General features: G+C 41.9%; 1 protein-coding gene across 6 annotated transcripts in view; it reads left to right on the top strand.

Moving 5' to 3' along the window:
• The first annotated feature begins 2,295 nt into the window (after window positions 1-2,295).
• atp2b1a (ATPase plasma membrane Ca2+ transporting 1a) overlaps window positions 2,296-16,310 on the top strand; it is a 53,800-nt gene continuing 39,785 nt past the window's right edge. For 5 of the 6 annotated variants that reach the window (XM_029742533.1, XM_029742531.1, XM_029742532.1 and 2 more), the window contains exons 1-2: window positions 2,296-2,389; window positions 15,033-15,480. In XM_029742533.1, coding sequence (XP_029598393.1) covers window positions 15,294-15,480 — 187 coding nt within the window. In that variant the 5' untranslated portion in view covers window positions 2,296-2,389; window positions 15,033-15,293. The remainder of the gene's footprint in view (window positions 2,390-15,032; window positions 15,481-16,310) is intronic. The other variant, XM_029742530.1, reaches the window with a different exon arrangement.

Genomic DNA, 16,310 nt, shown 5'->3' with positions numbered 1-16,310 from the left:
TGGGCATGCTTAATTTTGTCTCTGCAGTATATATATATGTGTATGTATGTATGTATGTATGTATGTATGTATGTATGTATGTATGTATGTATGTATGTATGTATGTATGTATGTATGTATGTATGTATGTATGTATGTATGTGTGTGTGTGTGTGTGTGTGTGTGTGTGTGTGTGCACTCAACCTCATCAAATTTGAAGCGTGGATCTCTTTTTTCCATGGCAGCCAGCGACATCATCACCCATAGCATGAAACAGCTAGGCCCTGTGGTGGAAAGGGAAGGGCTGTATCCCAAATGGCTCCCTATTCCATACATAGTGCACTACTTTTGACTAGATCCTTATGGGCCCTGGACAAAAGTAGTGCACTATATAGGGAATCGGGTGCTATTTTGGACGTACCCAAGCAAAATTGCTCTGCTGTCCGTGTTAGAGGGACATCTGCTCGAGGGCCCGGGCACAATGCTACAGGCCTCCAATTGGAGAGACCCAAAATGAGAGCCTCTAAAGCTGAACTGCGTGTGTATGAAAGAGGGGGAGAGAGAACTTTAAACTGGCACACATAAAAATAGGATACGCGTTTTCCCACAGCTCCACAAGATTTGGAAGGCCTGCAAGGAAACTTGTTTGCTTGCCTCATGTGGCTCATGAGAGGCCTACATATTACTTTTGAAAAGATATCAGCTGCATAACTCCTGTGGTGAAATGCTTCTGGTTTGAACTTCGAGTCAACAGCGGTCATTGACACCCAGTCCCAGAGACGGCTAAGAGGGACACTGAAAATGGAGGACTGGAGATATTTATGTTGTGTTCATTTCCTTCCCCTCTCTCTGTTCTGTTCCTCCCCAACACTGGTTTGTGATTCAGAGCTACCGATTGAACATTACCACATTTAGGTCCAAATTACACAACGTTTAAACAACTTCTTTCTCCTGTTTATGAATCCAGAGCGGTAAATTGAAGAAGTGCAGCAATGTTTTTTGTGTTAAAAAATTAGTGAAGAGTAGCTAATATATGGCTATGGATCCTGGTCAAATAATATGTGCCTTCTTTACACAGTTGAAGGTCTGCATGCATTGCTTTGATGTAATAATCATAGAGCCAGTCTGGCAGAGATTATGCAGCATTATGTATGCTCAGATCAATATGGGTCAGATAATGGGTGCAGAGAATACACAGATCAATGCTAGCTAGACGTCACACGCACACACACACACACACACACTCCGACACACACGCATGCACACAATGACAAGTGCACACACTTGCAAACACACACACACTCCCACACACACAGAAGTGCATGTACTGTACACACACACACACATTCAAGGGCGACCTTGTCCACCGAGGCTCACACACACAGCTCTCTTGCACCTCTCATGGCATCTCCTGTGTGCCTCTGGAAATGTGACATCAACCACTTAACAACCTGATATCACACCCTCATTCAAGGAACAACCCCACTATCTGAAGTTAACAACTATAAATGGATTGACTCAGAGGTAATGTAGAGCTTCATTGTTAAACTCAGATTAATGACACTTAAACCTGGCGAGCCAGGGTGCGAAAATGTAATATGCTGAAGTTTAGTGCAAGATGTTATGTACTCTGTACATTGAAATTTTAGCCTTATGTATAATATGAGTAAGTCCTGCAGTGTTGGAAGAGAACAAGGTGCCACTATTTCAGAACAGCTTTTGGTGTATAATGCAATGCATGCTCAGTGTGTGTGTGTGTGTGTGTGTGTGTTGGTAGGCTATTCAGATAGTCAGTACTTGTGATTCAGACTTGATTTGTGCTATATATATTTTTTTTTTTTCACTGCAATATAATAGGCAGATTCTGTAGCCCATTACAAACGAATGTGTCGCTCCTTCACCCTTATGTGCTGAAGAATCAAACACTGAAGCATTGAATACATAGAAAAATCGCGACGTCATGGAAAGAATGACGTCAGGTTTGATTAGCCGCCGGGAAAGTGGGTGGAGCTAACACAACCGACAGGGCCAGGGAGATGCACACACAAATAAACAGATGTCAGTGATAATTTAACGCTGGTTAAATCATACGATGTAAGAACTGATCTTTGCATGCAACAGATTTTTATAAAGTAAGACCGGGCAAAGAGTGAGTGCGAGGATCTCCATCCGTGAACGGAGTTGATGACGTAACCGTTTCCACGGGCGACTGATATGTTGGTTAAGCCAATGGGGATCTACATTGGCCTTATTGCCCATCCCCCTGACGTGAATCACATGTCCCTTGCGATGTTGTGACAGTGTAGTGGGCGGGATTTTACTACAGATCGGGAAACAGGGGCAGTCTGTAGTGAGATACTGAGGAGAGGGAAAGAGAGGAAGGACTCAGAGGTAATATTCGGATAACGGAGTAAGTACTTTGTTTGATTTTTTTTTTTTTTGCACACAAATATATATTTCCATAAGTAACATGGACATAAGCCAAGCTTTGATTCTGGTAAGCAATAGCGAACAGGTTTGGTTTTATCTCCTTACTACAGTTTTAGCTTAACGTTAGCTAGCTCAGTGCAGCTGCTCGTGAGTTCATGTCTACCTTGCAAGCTAGCTTCTACTTGGGTAAGAAGATGGAACAACTGACATTGAGCTTCTTGTTCTTTACACCACAATTTGTTTCGGACATTAACCTACCTAACGTTTTCCAGAACAGGATCTTATTGACAAGTTCATGGAATTTACAACGTATTGTAACGTGCGAAAATACTAACTCGCGGGTGACTTGGTGTTTGAAAAGTTGTGTAGCTAAATAACGTTAGCGGTGTAACGTTATTTTGAAATGGGTTCGACTGCACACACTAGGTTTGGAGGAGCTCGTGGACAGGGGGTGGAGGTTGACGCCTAACCTCTACTGTACTAAGGAGTGAAGAAGAAGCAAAAGTCGTAGTGAAAACAACTTCAAATAACCAAGTGCCTCATAGCTTGTTGAATTATTTGTGAGAGTAGTTAGCTATGTGAACGTTATGAGTCCAGCCATGCTGGTCGACTCGGACTCCAATTTAATTAATTCAGAATCTTAATTGCTGGGTTATTTTTATTCAGCCTGAACTTGTTATTAACGTAACGTTAGTTGGCTAATAGTTGACTTGACACATGCAGTGTGCTCACTCCATAATGAGTCAATAACCTGTAACAGTTAGGTTAGCGTAACTTTGGTTAGCTTTCTTGCCGCACAAGGACCACGTCCGTTGCTTTATGGTACTGTTACATTTTATACATAAGTGACAATTTCTCAATTGAAAATCAACGTTAGTTGTCTTACGTTTTGCTTGGTTACATTGGCAATTTTGCCGGTTAGCTACCTAACGTTAAGCCTTGACGACGACGTACTCCACTTGAAATTATTCCATGGTGTTATTCCACTGTACTGGTCGGTTCTAATGTCAGGTGCCCAGTTGTTTAGCCAACGCTAACGTTAGCTAGCTAGAGAGTAGTAACCAGTGGTTGACTTGTGACATAGGACTGTTACCTAGCTAGCAAGTTAGCTAACTGACAGCTAACGTTACCCAGTTAAACGAAGGATAGCTAGCTAGGTGAAGCGTTAGTGAACCAGCTGCTAACATTGGCCAACCTACCTTTAACGTTACATGTTTTGCAACGGTAGCTAAGACGCAACACATCGTTAAATTAGCTACTAGCACTTCTGTCTGAACTCCGTATTTGGAACCTGTCCTGGCACTCTGGATGCCAGCTGAGATGCCGAAATGTCAACTTAGTACAGCTAACGTTAACAAGTTACATAACCGCCGGTATATCTATTTAGTTGTAGCACTGTCCATAGCTGATCCATCTAACTAGGTACGACAGATCCATTATCCTGTCATGCTTTCTTTTCGCTCAGTGTGCCACCATTAGCTACCAACCTCGAGCGCGATTATTTGTTCACGTTATGACAAGGCAACGTAACCAATCATTTGACCTTGACTACAGATAGTCCAAAGGCAATTTTCTACATCTTTTTCTATTGCAGAGCTTATATACTGGTCCCAGTGTGATAGGCGACGAGCTATCACGTTTTGGTGTCTAAGAGAAGGGATCAGTCCTTATCCTATTAAATGGCACCCGGCGTGCTGCACTTTGCCAGCAATGCATTCTAGTCTCTGCTGAATCCTGAGCTTCGAATGAACGCTGATTGTTGACCATGTGGATTACGATCACTTATCGTTTGTGAATCTGTCATCAAATTGCAAACATTGGGGATTCCATTGATCTGTGCAACGCTTGTATTGAAGTCTAGTAATGTGCATTAATATGCATCCACAATACACATGGTATAATATTTGAAGAATCTCCAATGCTGTAGTCATGTAAGAGAGGTATGGTGATCATTGGACAAGTTGTATAAAATAACGTTAACAACCCATATCGGTGTAGGATATGATTTTAAGCTTTTTTGGTGTCAGGGTGTTCTGATATGTGAAATATCATTGTTCTCTCTGCTGACTGCTGTCAATTTGATCAAGATTTTGTTTCATTCTGAATATATTCATGGAATTCAATAGGAGTGGGATTTCTATCTTCTAGACATTTGCCTTTTATAGATCCATACATTTTGGCCATAAAAAAAAAACAACCTTTGACTGTGTGTCTGAGGCTGTAGTTTTAACCAAAACTGTCTATCACTCAGGAAGGAAGCAGTGCAGCAGACTAAACTGAGAATACAGTAATATAAACCTTCTCACTTGCATGGTATTGGTCAGCTTTTGTCCCTGTTCAATTATTAAAACAGGTGTATGTTCTGTGTATTGCATAGGATTTCTATGCCAATGATTCATGAGGAGTTTCATGATCGGCTGACTAATTATTAGTCGGATACTAGTACTGAATAGGATTTTAAGTCTGTCTGTGGTCTTACGTTGTTTTGGAAAGCAGGCCTTTGAGTGGTTGTGGTTCAGTCAGAGGTTTTAACCTAATTAAATCAGCAGGCCAACACCACCTCAGTACAATAGCTATAGGATTTCAGTTTTCTCGTTGTAACACATTTCTTGGTAAATTAGGATTATTGAGCAGCAGTAGGTTTTGTAGTTAATATTAATGGCATTTAGAATAGACAGGTGTCAAAGTATAACACGTAATAGGCTTGTTTATTAGCGAATAGGTACTATGATGTAACATAATTATCCTGTTAAACAAAGTTTCGGAAAACGGGCTGTCTATTCCAGGTAATGATTTGGCCCTGTCGACCCTGCATCCCAGACTCATCGTGGACATGGACCCTGGCGGGGCTGCCTGATGCGTGTTCACTCAACTGGCTACCTGCTAAACCATATTTCCCACTCATGTTGAACATTGTCTATAATTGTCAGGAAATCTAACATTCTGCATCAAATCTATGAAATGACTACCATAATCCTCATTTTGTCTTACTATTGTAAGACCTACTATAAAAACTTACTAACGGAGACTCCTACTGCAAAAGGCACAATTGGTTATGTAAAAGGCAATGGAGCCGTTGTCACATTAATCTCAGGTGACATTCAACCCCATGTAGGCTATCATGGACAGCTCAATATAGTCTGCTGTACTATTAAGTAGGCCTACATTGTATAATGCTGCTTTTTACTCACGCTGGTGTGATGCGTATCTCCTCAATATTGTAAGGGCAAGGATATTCCACACTGCGGTTTGAAGGCAAGTTGAGTCTGACTCATGCTGCCTCAATTAGGCTCGAGTCTAAACAAACACATAAGCTCATATTTCCTTCTCTATCGAACACAAGTGTTCTCTTTTTAATCAAATTGGCATAGAGATATTAAAAGAGCATTTTCTTAATTTAGGGTTTTACTATTTTTTTACATTGTCGAATAATAGTTTTGATGTCTTCACTATGAAATAACACATGGAATCATGTAGTAACCAAAAAAGTGTTAAACAAATGAAAATATATTTTAGTTTCTTCAAAGTAGCCACCCTTTGCCTTGACAGCTTTGCACACTCTTGGCATTCTCTCAACCAGCTTCATGAGGAATGCTTTTCCAACAGTCTTGAAGGAGTTCCCACATATGCTGAGCGCTCGTTGGCTGCTTTTCCTTCATTCTGCGGTCCAACCCATCTCAACTGGGTGGAGGTTGGGTGATTGTGGAGGCCAGGTCATCTGATGCAGCTCTCCTTGGTCAAATAGGCCTTCCACAGCCTGGAGGTGTGTTGGGTCATTGTCCTGTTGAAAAACAAATGATAGTCCCACTAAGCGCAAACCAGATGGGATGGTGTATCGCTGCAGAATGCTGTGGTAGCCATGCTGGTTTTGTGTGCTTTGAATTAGGGCTGGGCGATATGACGATATATATCGTGTGACGATAGAAAAACGTCTATCATTTCATATTATCAATTGGACACGTGTGGAAGGAAATTCGCCACACAAACAAACATGGAGGAGAGTGAACGTGGCACGGTTTGACAACAACCAGAAAACCGTCCCCTGCAAAATATGCCGCAGGCTGGTCCCGACCACAGGCTCAAACACCACTAACCTCTAACACCTTCGCAAGAATCATGTGAAACAGTACGGAGAGAGTCTACGGATGAGACCCCAAAAAGTACAGTCGGGTGCTCAAAACAAACCCGTGACTCAGACGTTGCAAGAGGCTTTTGCCCACGGCACACCATATTGCAAAGAATCACGAAGATGGAAGGAGGTAACGGCTGCCGTTACAACTTACATCTGCAAAGACATGGCCCCAATTTACACGGTCGAGAAACAGGGGTTTCGTGAGTTAGTGCAAACACTCGACCCAAGGTATCAAATGCATTTTATTTGTTGAGTATAATTCAAAATGTAATAAGAAATAGGCCTTTACATGTGGTCACTTTAAATACACTATTTATTCATTGAATTTACAGAATGTGCTATATCGTGATGTGTCATTATCGGGATATGAAATTACCTATAATCGGGATATAAGATTTTGGCCATATCGCCCAGCCCTACTTTGAATTCTAAATAAATCACTGACAGTGTTACCAGCAAAGTGCCATCACACCTCCTTCTCTATGCTTCACGGTGGGAACCACACGTGCAGAGATCATCCGTTCACCTACTCTGCGTCTCAAAGACATTTACAATTTCCATCAGTCTAATGTCCATTGCTCGTGTTTCTTGGCCCAAGCAAGTGTCATCTTCTTATTGGTGTTTTTTAGTAGTGGTTTCTTGCAGCAATCTGACCAGTGCCTTAGACCGCTCCCGAGTGGTGCAGCGGTCTAAGGCTTTGCATCTCAAGGCAAGAGGCATCACTACAGTCCCTGGTTCGAATCCAGGCTGTATCACATCAGGCCGTGATTGGGAGTTCCACAGGGCGGACCACAATTTGGCCAGGGTAGGCCGTCATTGTTATGTTCAGTAATGTTTTGCCTCCAAAACATCCGGTGAATTTGCAGGTAACCACATCAATTTACAGAAATACTCATCATAAACTTTGAAAAATACAAGTGTTATACATAGGATTAGAGAAACTTCTCCTTAATGCAACCACTGTGTTAATACAAGCCATACAGATACCCGCCAAGTTGTGGAGTCAACAAAAGTCAGAAATAGCGTTAAATATTCACTTACCTTTGATCTTCATCGGAATGCACTCCCAGGAATCCCAGTTCCACAAATGTTCGATAATGTCCATTTATTTCCAAATACCTCCTTTTTGTTTGCGCGTTTAGTTCACTAATCCAAATGCACAAAGCGCGGGCACTAAGTCCAGACAAAAAGTAAAAGTTCCATTAAAGTTCGTAGAAACATGTCACGATGTATATAATCAATCTTTAGGGTGATTTTATCAAATCTTCAATGATATTCCAACCAGACAATTCTGTTGTCATTAGAAAGGAAAGGGAACGACCACATGCGAGACTAAACTAAAGGCTTTCAGCCTGACCAATTGTTGAAACGGCTCTTATTTGCTCCCCTTTCACAATAGAAGCCTGAAACAACTTTCTAAAGACTGTTGGCATCTACTGGAAGCCTTAGGAAGTGCAATCTGACCCCATTTACACTGGATATTGGATAGGCAATCACTTAAACTGCAAACCTCAGATTTCCCACTTCCTGGTTGGATTTTTCTCAGGTTTTTGCCTGCCATATGAGTTCTGTTATACTTACAAACATTATTTTAACAGTTTTGGAAACTTTAGTGTTTTCTATCCACATCTACTAATGATATGCATATCCTAGCTTCTGGGCCTGAGTAGCAGGCAGTTTACTTTGGGCACCCGGATGTGAAAATACTGCCCCCTAGCATAAGAGGTTAACTGACTGGCCTAGTTAAATAAAGGTTACATAAAAAAATATATATAATAATACAATTAAAGGAAGGCCTGATTCACATAGTCTCCTCTGAAAAGTTGATGTTGAGATATCTTACTTCAACACTGAAACACTTATTTAGGCTGCAATTTCTGAGGCTGGTAACTAATGAATTTATCCTCTTCAGCAGAGGTAACTCTGGGTCTTCTTTTCCTGTGGCGGTCCTCACGAGAGCCTGTTTCATCATAGCGCTTGATGGTTTTTGCGACTGTACTTTCAAAGTTCTTGAAATGTTCCGTATTGACTGACCTTCATGTCTTAAAGTAATGATGGACTGTCGTTTCCCTTTGCTTATTTGAGCTGTTCTTGACATATGGACATGGTCTTTTACCAAATAGGACTATCTTCTGTATACCACCCCTACTTTGTCACAACACAACTAATTGGCTCTGATGCATTAAGAAGGAAAGTTAATTTGTGGAATTTATTTTAACAAGGCACACCTGTTCATTGAAATGCATTCCAGGTGACTACCTCATGAAGCTGGTTGAAAGAATGCAAGAGTGTGCAAAACTGTCAAGGCAAAGGGTGGCTACTTTGAAGAATCTTAAATATAAAATATTTCATTTGTTTAACTTTTTGGGATACTACTTGATTCCATGTGTTCATAGTTTGTTTTCATTATTATTTTACAATGTAGAAAATAGTAAGTGTGTTAACTTTTGACTGGTACTGTATGTATTTGTGTCATAGTTAGTAGGCCTGTGTCAGTCTGCATATAAGAACAGTCCTGTTGGATAGCCTAGAGAGACATGCATACAATCTTATTTTGTTTGAAATTAGCCTGGTAAATGCATTTTTAATCTGTAGGCTACAATCTCAATTGACCACCCAGCATATTTGCTTAAACCCAATCAAGGAGCACAACATTTTACCTAGATAGGAGGAAACCCCATGATGAATCAGAAATAGTGGGGGCAGCAGGACACACAATGATAGTAAATGTCAGGGCAGCATGACCTTAGTCTAGGGCTGGGCGATATGGCAAAATATCATATTTTTGACGGTATTTAATGTTTTAGAATTATACAAGTTCTGAATTTGCTCTGAGTAGTGCGTGCCCCTATGGTGGAAACAAACATTCTAAGATATTTCAATGGGTCTTTCTCCATTCTGATTGTTTTATACAGTTCAATTCAACAAAAATATTTTTGTTGCATTTCTTGCACTCATTTGAGATCATTTCCACACTGCCACGTAGGGCTGCACGACATGGGCAAAACATGTAGGCCTTATTTTTAACCATATGTTACAATTGCGATTTCACATGCTATTTAGAGTAAAACACTTCGGTGAGCAGTTGGAATCATGGAAATAGAATGATTTATATAATTCTATAGTTAGAATATAATAGTGGGCACTTTGAATACAGTGTTTAGTATGGAAATGCCAGGTAGGAGTTATTTAAATAGGGTTGGAACCAAGTGTTGATAAGTGTTTCCTAGGGGACCCTGTATTCTTTGGCTACGTTGAATGATTTCTCTTAGCTACTTCACGTAGCTAACATATTCATGCTTCACGTATACCTCTGATTTAGAAGATACTGTTGCACAAACATGAGGATTTAGGTCTACACCATCACTGGTATTATCAGGCTGTAAAGCTAGTTACGTTTGCTTTGACTCAGTACATTTATTGGCTAGCCAGCTAACATGATTTAGGCCCAACTTGCTAAGAAAAGACAAACTAGCCATTTTGCAAATGTAAGACACACAAACTAAGTGTAATTCTAGGTTGCTAGTGTCTCTGGTCAAGCAACAACAAATGCGCTCCATGAGTGACGGGGTGGTGCTATGTCTGTGTGGAAAGTGATGCCGGAGAGAGATGACTCAAGTAGCGGAGTAAACTATCAAAATGGACATTACACACGGCATATCACATTTAACAAATCAAACATTCAAATCCCGTTTATAGAAGGTAAAGTCAAAACCCAAACTGGTCCATGCATCAATATCGGTATATCGTAAAATGTTATACCCCAGTTAAAAGGAGCGCAAGGGCTCTCAACTTCAAAGATGGCCTGCTCTTGAAAATGAAGGACATACAAGTTAAATAAAACCCTAGCCTCCATAAATATACTTCTATCCCCTTTAAAAACCCTCAAGAGGCTCAATTTATTCCATTTGCTTGTACAGAAGGGAAAGTGGAGACGCAAAGGACAATTTTTAAATGTCCCCCAAGAGACCATCACAAATCTCGATTTAAATGAGCAGAAGAGCACTGGGAAGAGGAAGTGTGTCGTAGAGTTGACGCCGGGCTGGGACACCTCTGCATGGTGTCGTGAATTGGCAGGCTGGTCATGTAGAACACAGTAGAGAAGTGCCCAGTCTCTGGTGTGAAGTGGCCCTCTGATAGCACTGAGCCATGCTGCATGACATGAGTAAGGCTGGGTGCGTGCCTCTGCTTTGTACCCTCCACATTTACACGCCCTGACCCACTTCAGCAAGGGCCAGAGTGGGGAATGGGGACAGGTAGGGGTAGTCTGTAGGATGCTAAAAATACCCCCATCGGCACCAGCAAGACCATAGCAGAGGGATCCCTGGAATGGCTGTCCTTGACTCACAACAAGTAAGTTGGCATGGAGAGGGGTTCAAAGTGCCAACCATGACCAAGAGAATTGCTTGGAAGTCCAGCAACAGATAACATTTGCACTGTTTGGCCATAGAGATCTGTTACATCTCATTTTCTGCTCCCTGGAAAGGAATAACTGCTGGGCTTTTTTATGACAAATGTCTTCGTATACGGTTGTAAGTGAAACACCAATAGATTTCTTTGGTCTTCTCTTACTTAGTAAGGGTTTTGCTGGTGTTGTGCACAAAGGGTTAACCTGGCTCCTATCCTTGTTCAACCATACCATGCCAGCTGTTAGCTTGGTGATCCAATCACAATGATTTTCCACTGTTGTGACATGTGATCTGTTCCGCAACCTGAAACTGTCACCGCTCAGCAAATGTTTGCACTCCCTTCATCTTGGCGGTGCAGCCGCTCGCAGGGGGACAGGCTCAGAGCATGAGATGTGAGGACAAGGGAAATGGAGCCTGACCGCCGCCATTACTTTGGGGTTGAACATGTGTGTTCGCTGGGTGCTAAGGGCAACTCAAATATGCCAACCATTTTTAGAGGACCATTTTTAGGGGGGAAAAAAACACATTGAGCGCGTCACACACCGCAATAGGCAAGTTAACATGGTAAGTCATCTGGGCCACAGTCGAAATTCACTTGAATTTATCTAAGTTGTGGAAAGATGCCGTTCCTGTCAGGCAGAATGCAAGTTGCCACAGTTTCAATAAGGAACTACAACCCTCCTTGTTTAAATGGGCCACACTAAAATTAGAGCACAAATTCTATTTAGGCAACGGTAAAAAGTTTCACTTTGTGTTTTGGCACATCTCACAACTATAAAAAAACACTACCACGTGAAATATTTTGGTGGAAACCTCTGTGTACGTTTCAACCTCACCCCAAACTTGTGGCCAACAAAAGGGGTATTTCCCTCTCAAATGAGATTTTATGTCACCTCAGAATTGCAACCAGCCCTGCAATTATGTTGTGTAAAGAATAATAAATCCTGTCCTTTTTCCATGGCAGATGGCTCCAAATAGAATTGACACGTGACCAAATAGTTTCTCAAAAACAAGTGTGAAAGTAGTGGGTTCATTGGGTTGCTCTCATTTGTCCAGTTACTGAAATTACATTTTTCACTTGTGTGATTGTACCACATTCGCGCCCTCATTAAAGCACTCTTTTCTGGGAATCTTAGAGTATTCAGGGGTTTTGGCCTAATGCAGATGCAATTATGAATATTATGTTCCTGATCTGACTTGAAAAAGGGAAGCGTGCTCACTACTTTTTCTCTCATTCAGTTCATTGTTACACCCAGACATGAATGTAGACAGTGAATAAAACCGACTGCCCAGCTGGTGACCTCAGAGAGGGAGTAGGAAGTGCGTACCCCGCCTGCCCTACAGTGGTAAATTCCTCTAGAGCAGTGACTCTAAAACCTCTCCTTTGGGACCCCCAGCCTTTCCATGTATTTGATCTATTCCAGAGCGAGCACACCTGATTCCAACTTCATTTTCATCATTGCCCATTTGAATGGTCTTTCCATACAAGCTGCCTTTTACATGTCATCTTTCCTGATGTTTTTTGACTTCCTAATTCCGGTGCATCCCTCTCCCCGCTTTGAACATGGCACATTTCCTTGTGGTGATTCTAAGAAATTAGTCAAAATGGAATCGTCCTTAAAACAGGCTGACGACTGCTGTGCTTTATTCTTCACTTTGGTCAGCAGAGCAGAGACTGGATCTCCCAGATGATGCCAGAGATTGTCTAATTAGATTAAAAAGGAGTATTTTCTGAGATGATCATTCAGTGAGCGCCAGCCCCATCTCCCAATGAATCGCCACTAGCCATTGTGGGGACACTGAATGTCAAACGGTTTTTAATTGCACAACTGAAATAAGTGTAGCAGGGACATTTTGATGATGGACTCTGTGGATATGGAGATTCCTCTGGAGGTAGGAAGGGTGTTCGCCTATATTGCTACTTCACATTAAGCACCAAACACTATGTGGGAGGAAGCTGGGAGTTTCATGAGTTATAATTATTGCAGTAATTCCAGTTAGGCTAAGTGAAATGCTCATATTTTGACTTGTATACCAGTTGAATGGACTTTAGAACTCTACATGTGCGTTAGTACATAAATTATCATACATTAACTACAATACATTTTGTCTGGCTCTGCTTTTACTGTAGTGACCACCTACATCTGTTTGCCTGTGCTTCTCGTGGGGTTTATAGTATAGAGAGAAATATGCAGTAAGTAGGGATGTTAACCGTTAATCTAGCCCCTGAAAATACATTTGATCGGTCATGCTTATCGGTCTATAGGCTCATTTGCATAATTGTGTGAAATTAAATTAGCACGTGTATTTTTGTTAGTCGTCATGCATCTTATTTATCAAACGTGCACAGCATAGTTTGAGCCTAGTTTGAGGAGCAGGATATCTTGCCACCTGTCAGAGAGCGCCAGAGTAGCTCCTCACTGGAGTGAAACGTGCTTTTGTAAGCCCAATCAACAAAGCGCAACAAATAAATATTCTACATTCAATCGCGTGGTTAAACTTTGATGGCCACGATTTAAAAATGACTTTATTTCTCAATTTCAACTCGTAATTAAAGTACGTCTCCCATTTGCCATTTGAGTGCATAGGCTATCGTCAACCGTAGGCAGGCTATCAGTGCGTCACCCACCTCTTTGCAATGTGAACTCGAGGCAGTAATTATCTGAAAGTTAACATTTTACTTCAAATAATGAGGCATGTCTTACCTTGCTTCAAAGTAGCCTTGCAAAAATCCATCCATAGAAACGTGGAGGCAATTAGTTTATAAAGACTTCCTGATGCCATTAACCAGCATTTCTCTCCTGTTCTATTGGTTTTCATATCGACTTTCTTTCGAAGTCCGGAAGCCGAAGGCACAATCGTAAAAGCAACTCATCCTCGTCGTTGTTATAGATTGTCCCCCTCTTTCTCAGTTTCTGAGATGTTGATCTCTGTCACATATGGAAACTCTCGCATTAGGCGTGCTGTTTAGAACGCTGCTTTCCAGCTAATTGCATTTTGGCAAATGTTTTAAAATGACTTATTAGCTGCTTCATTGCAGGAGTTGCATGTTCAATAAAAGGCTATAGCATTTTGACTAACACAATGAGCTTGCTATATACATGTTTCCATTAAGCTCTTAATGAAAAATATCCAGTCCTTGTATGCATGCATAGTATCAGAGGAAGAGGCTAAGTGAGAGGTTCAGCTCTCGCCAGAATCTTATCAAAACAAGCCCAATGCATTTCTGTCGCCTGCCTTGCAGCCTTGTGACGACTGCCTTTTTGTTAGGGTGCCGAAATAAGCATCTCGTCATTCTATACAGATCTGATAGTATTTTCTGTCACATTTGACTATTTGTGAAAAATGTAACCGTTTGTTAACCAGTTAATGAGGGTCAGTTAGTCGGCAGCCAAATTGATCCCTAACAGTAAGGCAATTACTGAATAGCGGAGGTTCATAAAGATGGCGGCCCTCATGCACTTACCACAAATTACTCGTTTTGCTAAGTTCGCACTATTGTACATGGCTCAATAGTGCGAAGTCAGTCTTTTTAAGGTCTGTCGTTTTTATGGATATTAGCAGAGTAGACATAATCCAAATTGTTGCTTCAAGTTGCTGGTAATTTGAAAAAATTGAAAGGGCATTTGTTCTGATTTATTAGCACTTTAACTACGGCAGGCGATATGGTTCAAACTTAGTGGATAGTGCAAAAACGATGTCATAACTGAATTCTGCCGCCTTTATGCACATTTGTCATAGGGCTCAAGGATAATACTAATGTTGAATAACATGTCAGCCCTGTCTGTCCATGAGTTTAAATGGCTGACTGCTTCCCACGGTGGTGTGCCTCAAATAAGTATAATATTTTCTCTTCAAAAGGATAGCGTATCAAGTTGAGTCTTTGCCAGTGACCTGTGGTTCCTACAATCTATTTTCAGTGGTGCTGTGAAGTGAACGACTACAAGCGTCTTTACCTGATAGTTTGTATTATATCATTAGTGTGTTGCCTTGTGACTTTTTCATAAGTGCTAGTATATTATTGAAATTAAACATGCCATTTGAATTCTGAATGACCAGATTTACGTTTTCTCTCCTTTCAGATCCTCGAATGCTGTCTTCTCTCTGAGTCTGTGTGTGAACCTCGGTCAACATGAAAGAATAGGGCCACGGTCTGAGGGAAATGGCTTTTGATCTGTCGAAGTCCTTCTACCTGGAGTCTCCTCATTTCACCACCATCATCCTCTGAAGGACTTGTAGCTGTTTATGGGAACTACTGCTGGGCTCGCTTGCTGAGGATTTTAGCTCTCCCTTTGGGACGCCATTTTTCACCGTAGCCGACGGAGCGCACGCAGAGGGACATTATGGCAAACAACTCCTACAGCGGAGTGAAGAACTCCACGGCCAACCACCATGGGGACTTTGGCTGCTCGCTAAAGGACCTGCGGTCTCTCATGGAACTGCGGGGGGCAGAGGCAATAGGCAAAATCGGGGAAAGTTATGGGGACGTTCAAGGACTCTGCACCCGATTGAAAACGTCACCTGTAGACGGTAGATACCGCCTCATTCTATTTCTCAACCAATTCACCTTCATCACTCTTCATTTGGATTAGATCTGTTGTTCTTGAATGCTAGTTGTGAATGCTAGTGGTGAATGCTAGTGGTGAATGCTAGTGGTGAATGCTAGTTGTGAGTGCTAGTGACACGTGTGGTTCTGAAAGTGTTTCATGGCAAAAATGCATTGCTTAGCAAGCATGTCATTGGGCCGTGTCATCCACAGCACCTTGACATCACTTCCTTGGAAAGCTGGTGTCCTAGTAGACAGGTGGCCTGGGGGAGGGTGGCACTGACCCGGTCCAGGCCTTGAGCTATTCCTGGGTTTGTGTCTCTTTCTCTCTCTTTTTTTCACCTCTGGTGTGTGGAGGGAGGCTTCAGACAGACCAGCTGTCTGCCTGGGCACAGTACCAGACTCTGCAGGTCAATGTTCCACATGTGGGGACAGGACAGGATGGTGTGTGCGGCTAGTAACTGGTTTAACGTTGTGGTGTGGGCAAGACATGAGCTCATCTCCGGAACTGGTCTGCTGGCCTGTTCCGTTTTGCTCTGCCTCTCTCCAGCAGCATGGCATGCATTTATCCCCCTTTCTCCATGCCCTGGAGACGAGGGTTAAAAACACGTTACCAGAGTCTGTCCGAGAGTATTCCTTCCTGCTGTAGCCGGGGCTCAGGTCTCTCAGGGCTCTCCCCAGCAATGTCTCGCTCCATGTAGCAGCTAATCTAGAAAAATGCCACTGCTTTTTAAAGTGTGTGTATATTAGTCCCTACCACCAATGCAATATTTATCCTATTTTTAAAAGGCGGGTAAGCAGCACCACTGTTCCG

Source organism: Salmo trutta, chromosome 40 (genome assembly GCF_901001165.1).
Source record: "Salmo trutta chromosome 40, fSalTru1.1, whole genome shotgun sequence".
In the NCBI taxonomy this organism is placed as follows: domain Eukaryota; kingdom Metazoa; phylum Chordata; class Actinopteri; order Salmoniformes; family Salmonidae; genus Salmo; species Salmo trutta.
Note: the sequence above shows the minus strand (reverse complement) of the source record. Positions and strands in the feature narration are given on the sequence as shown.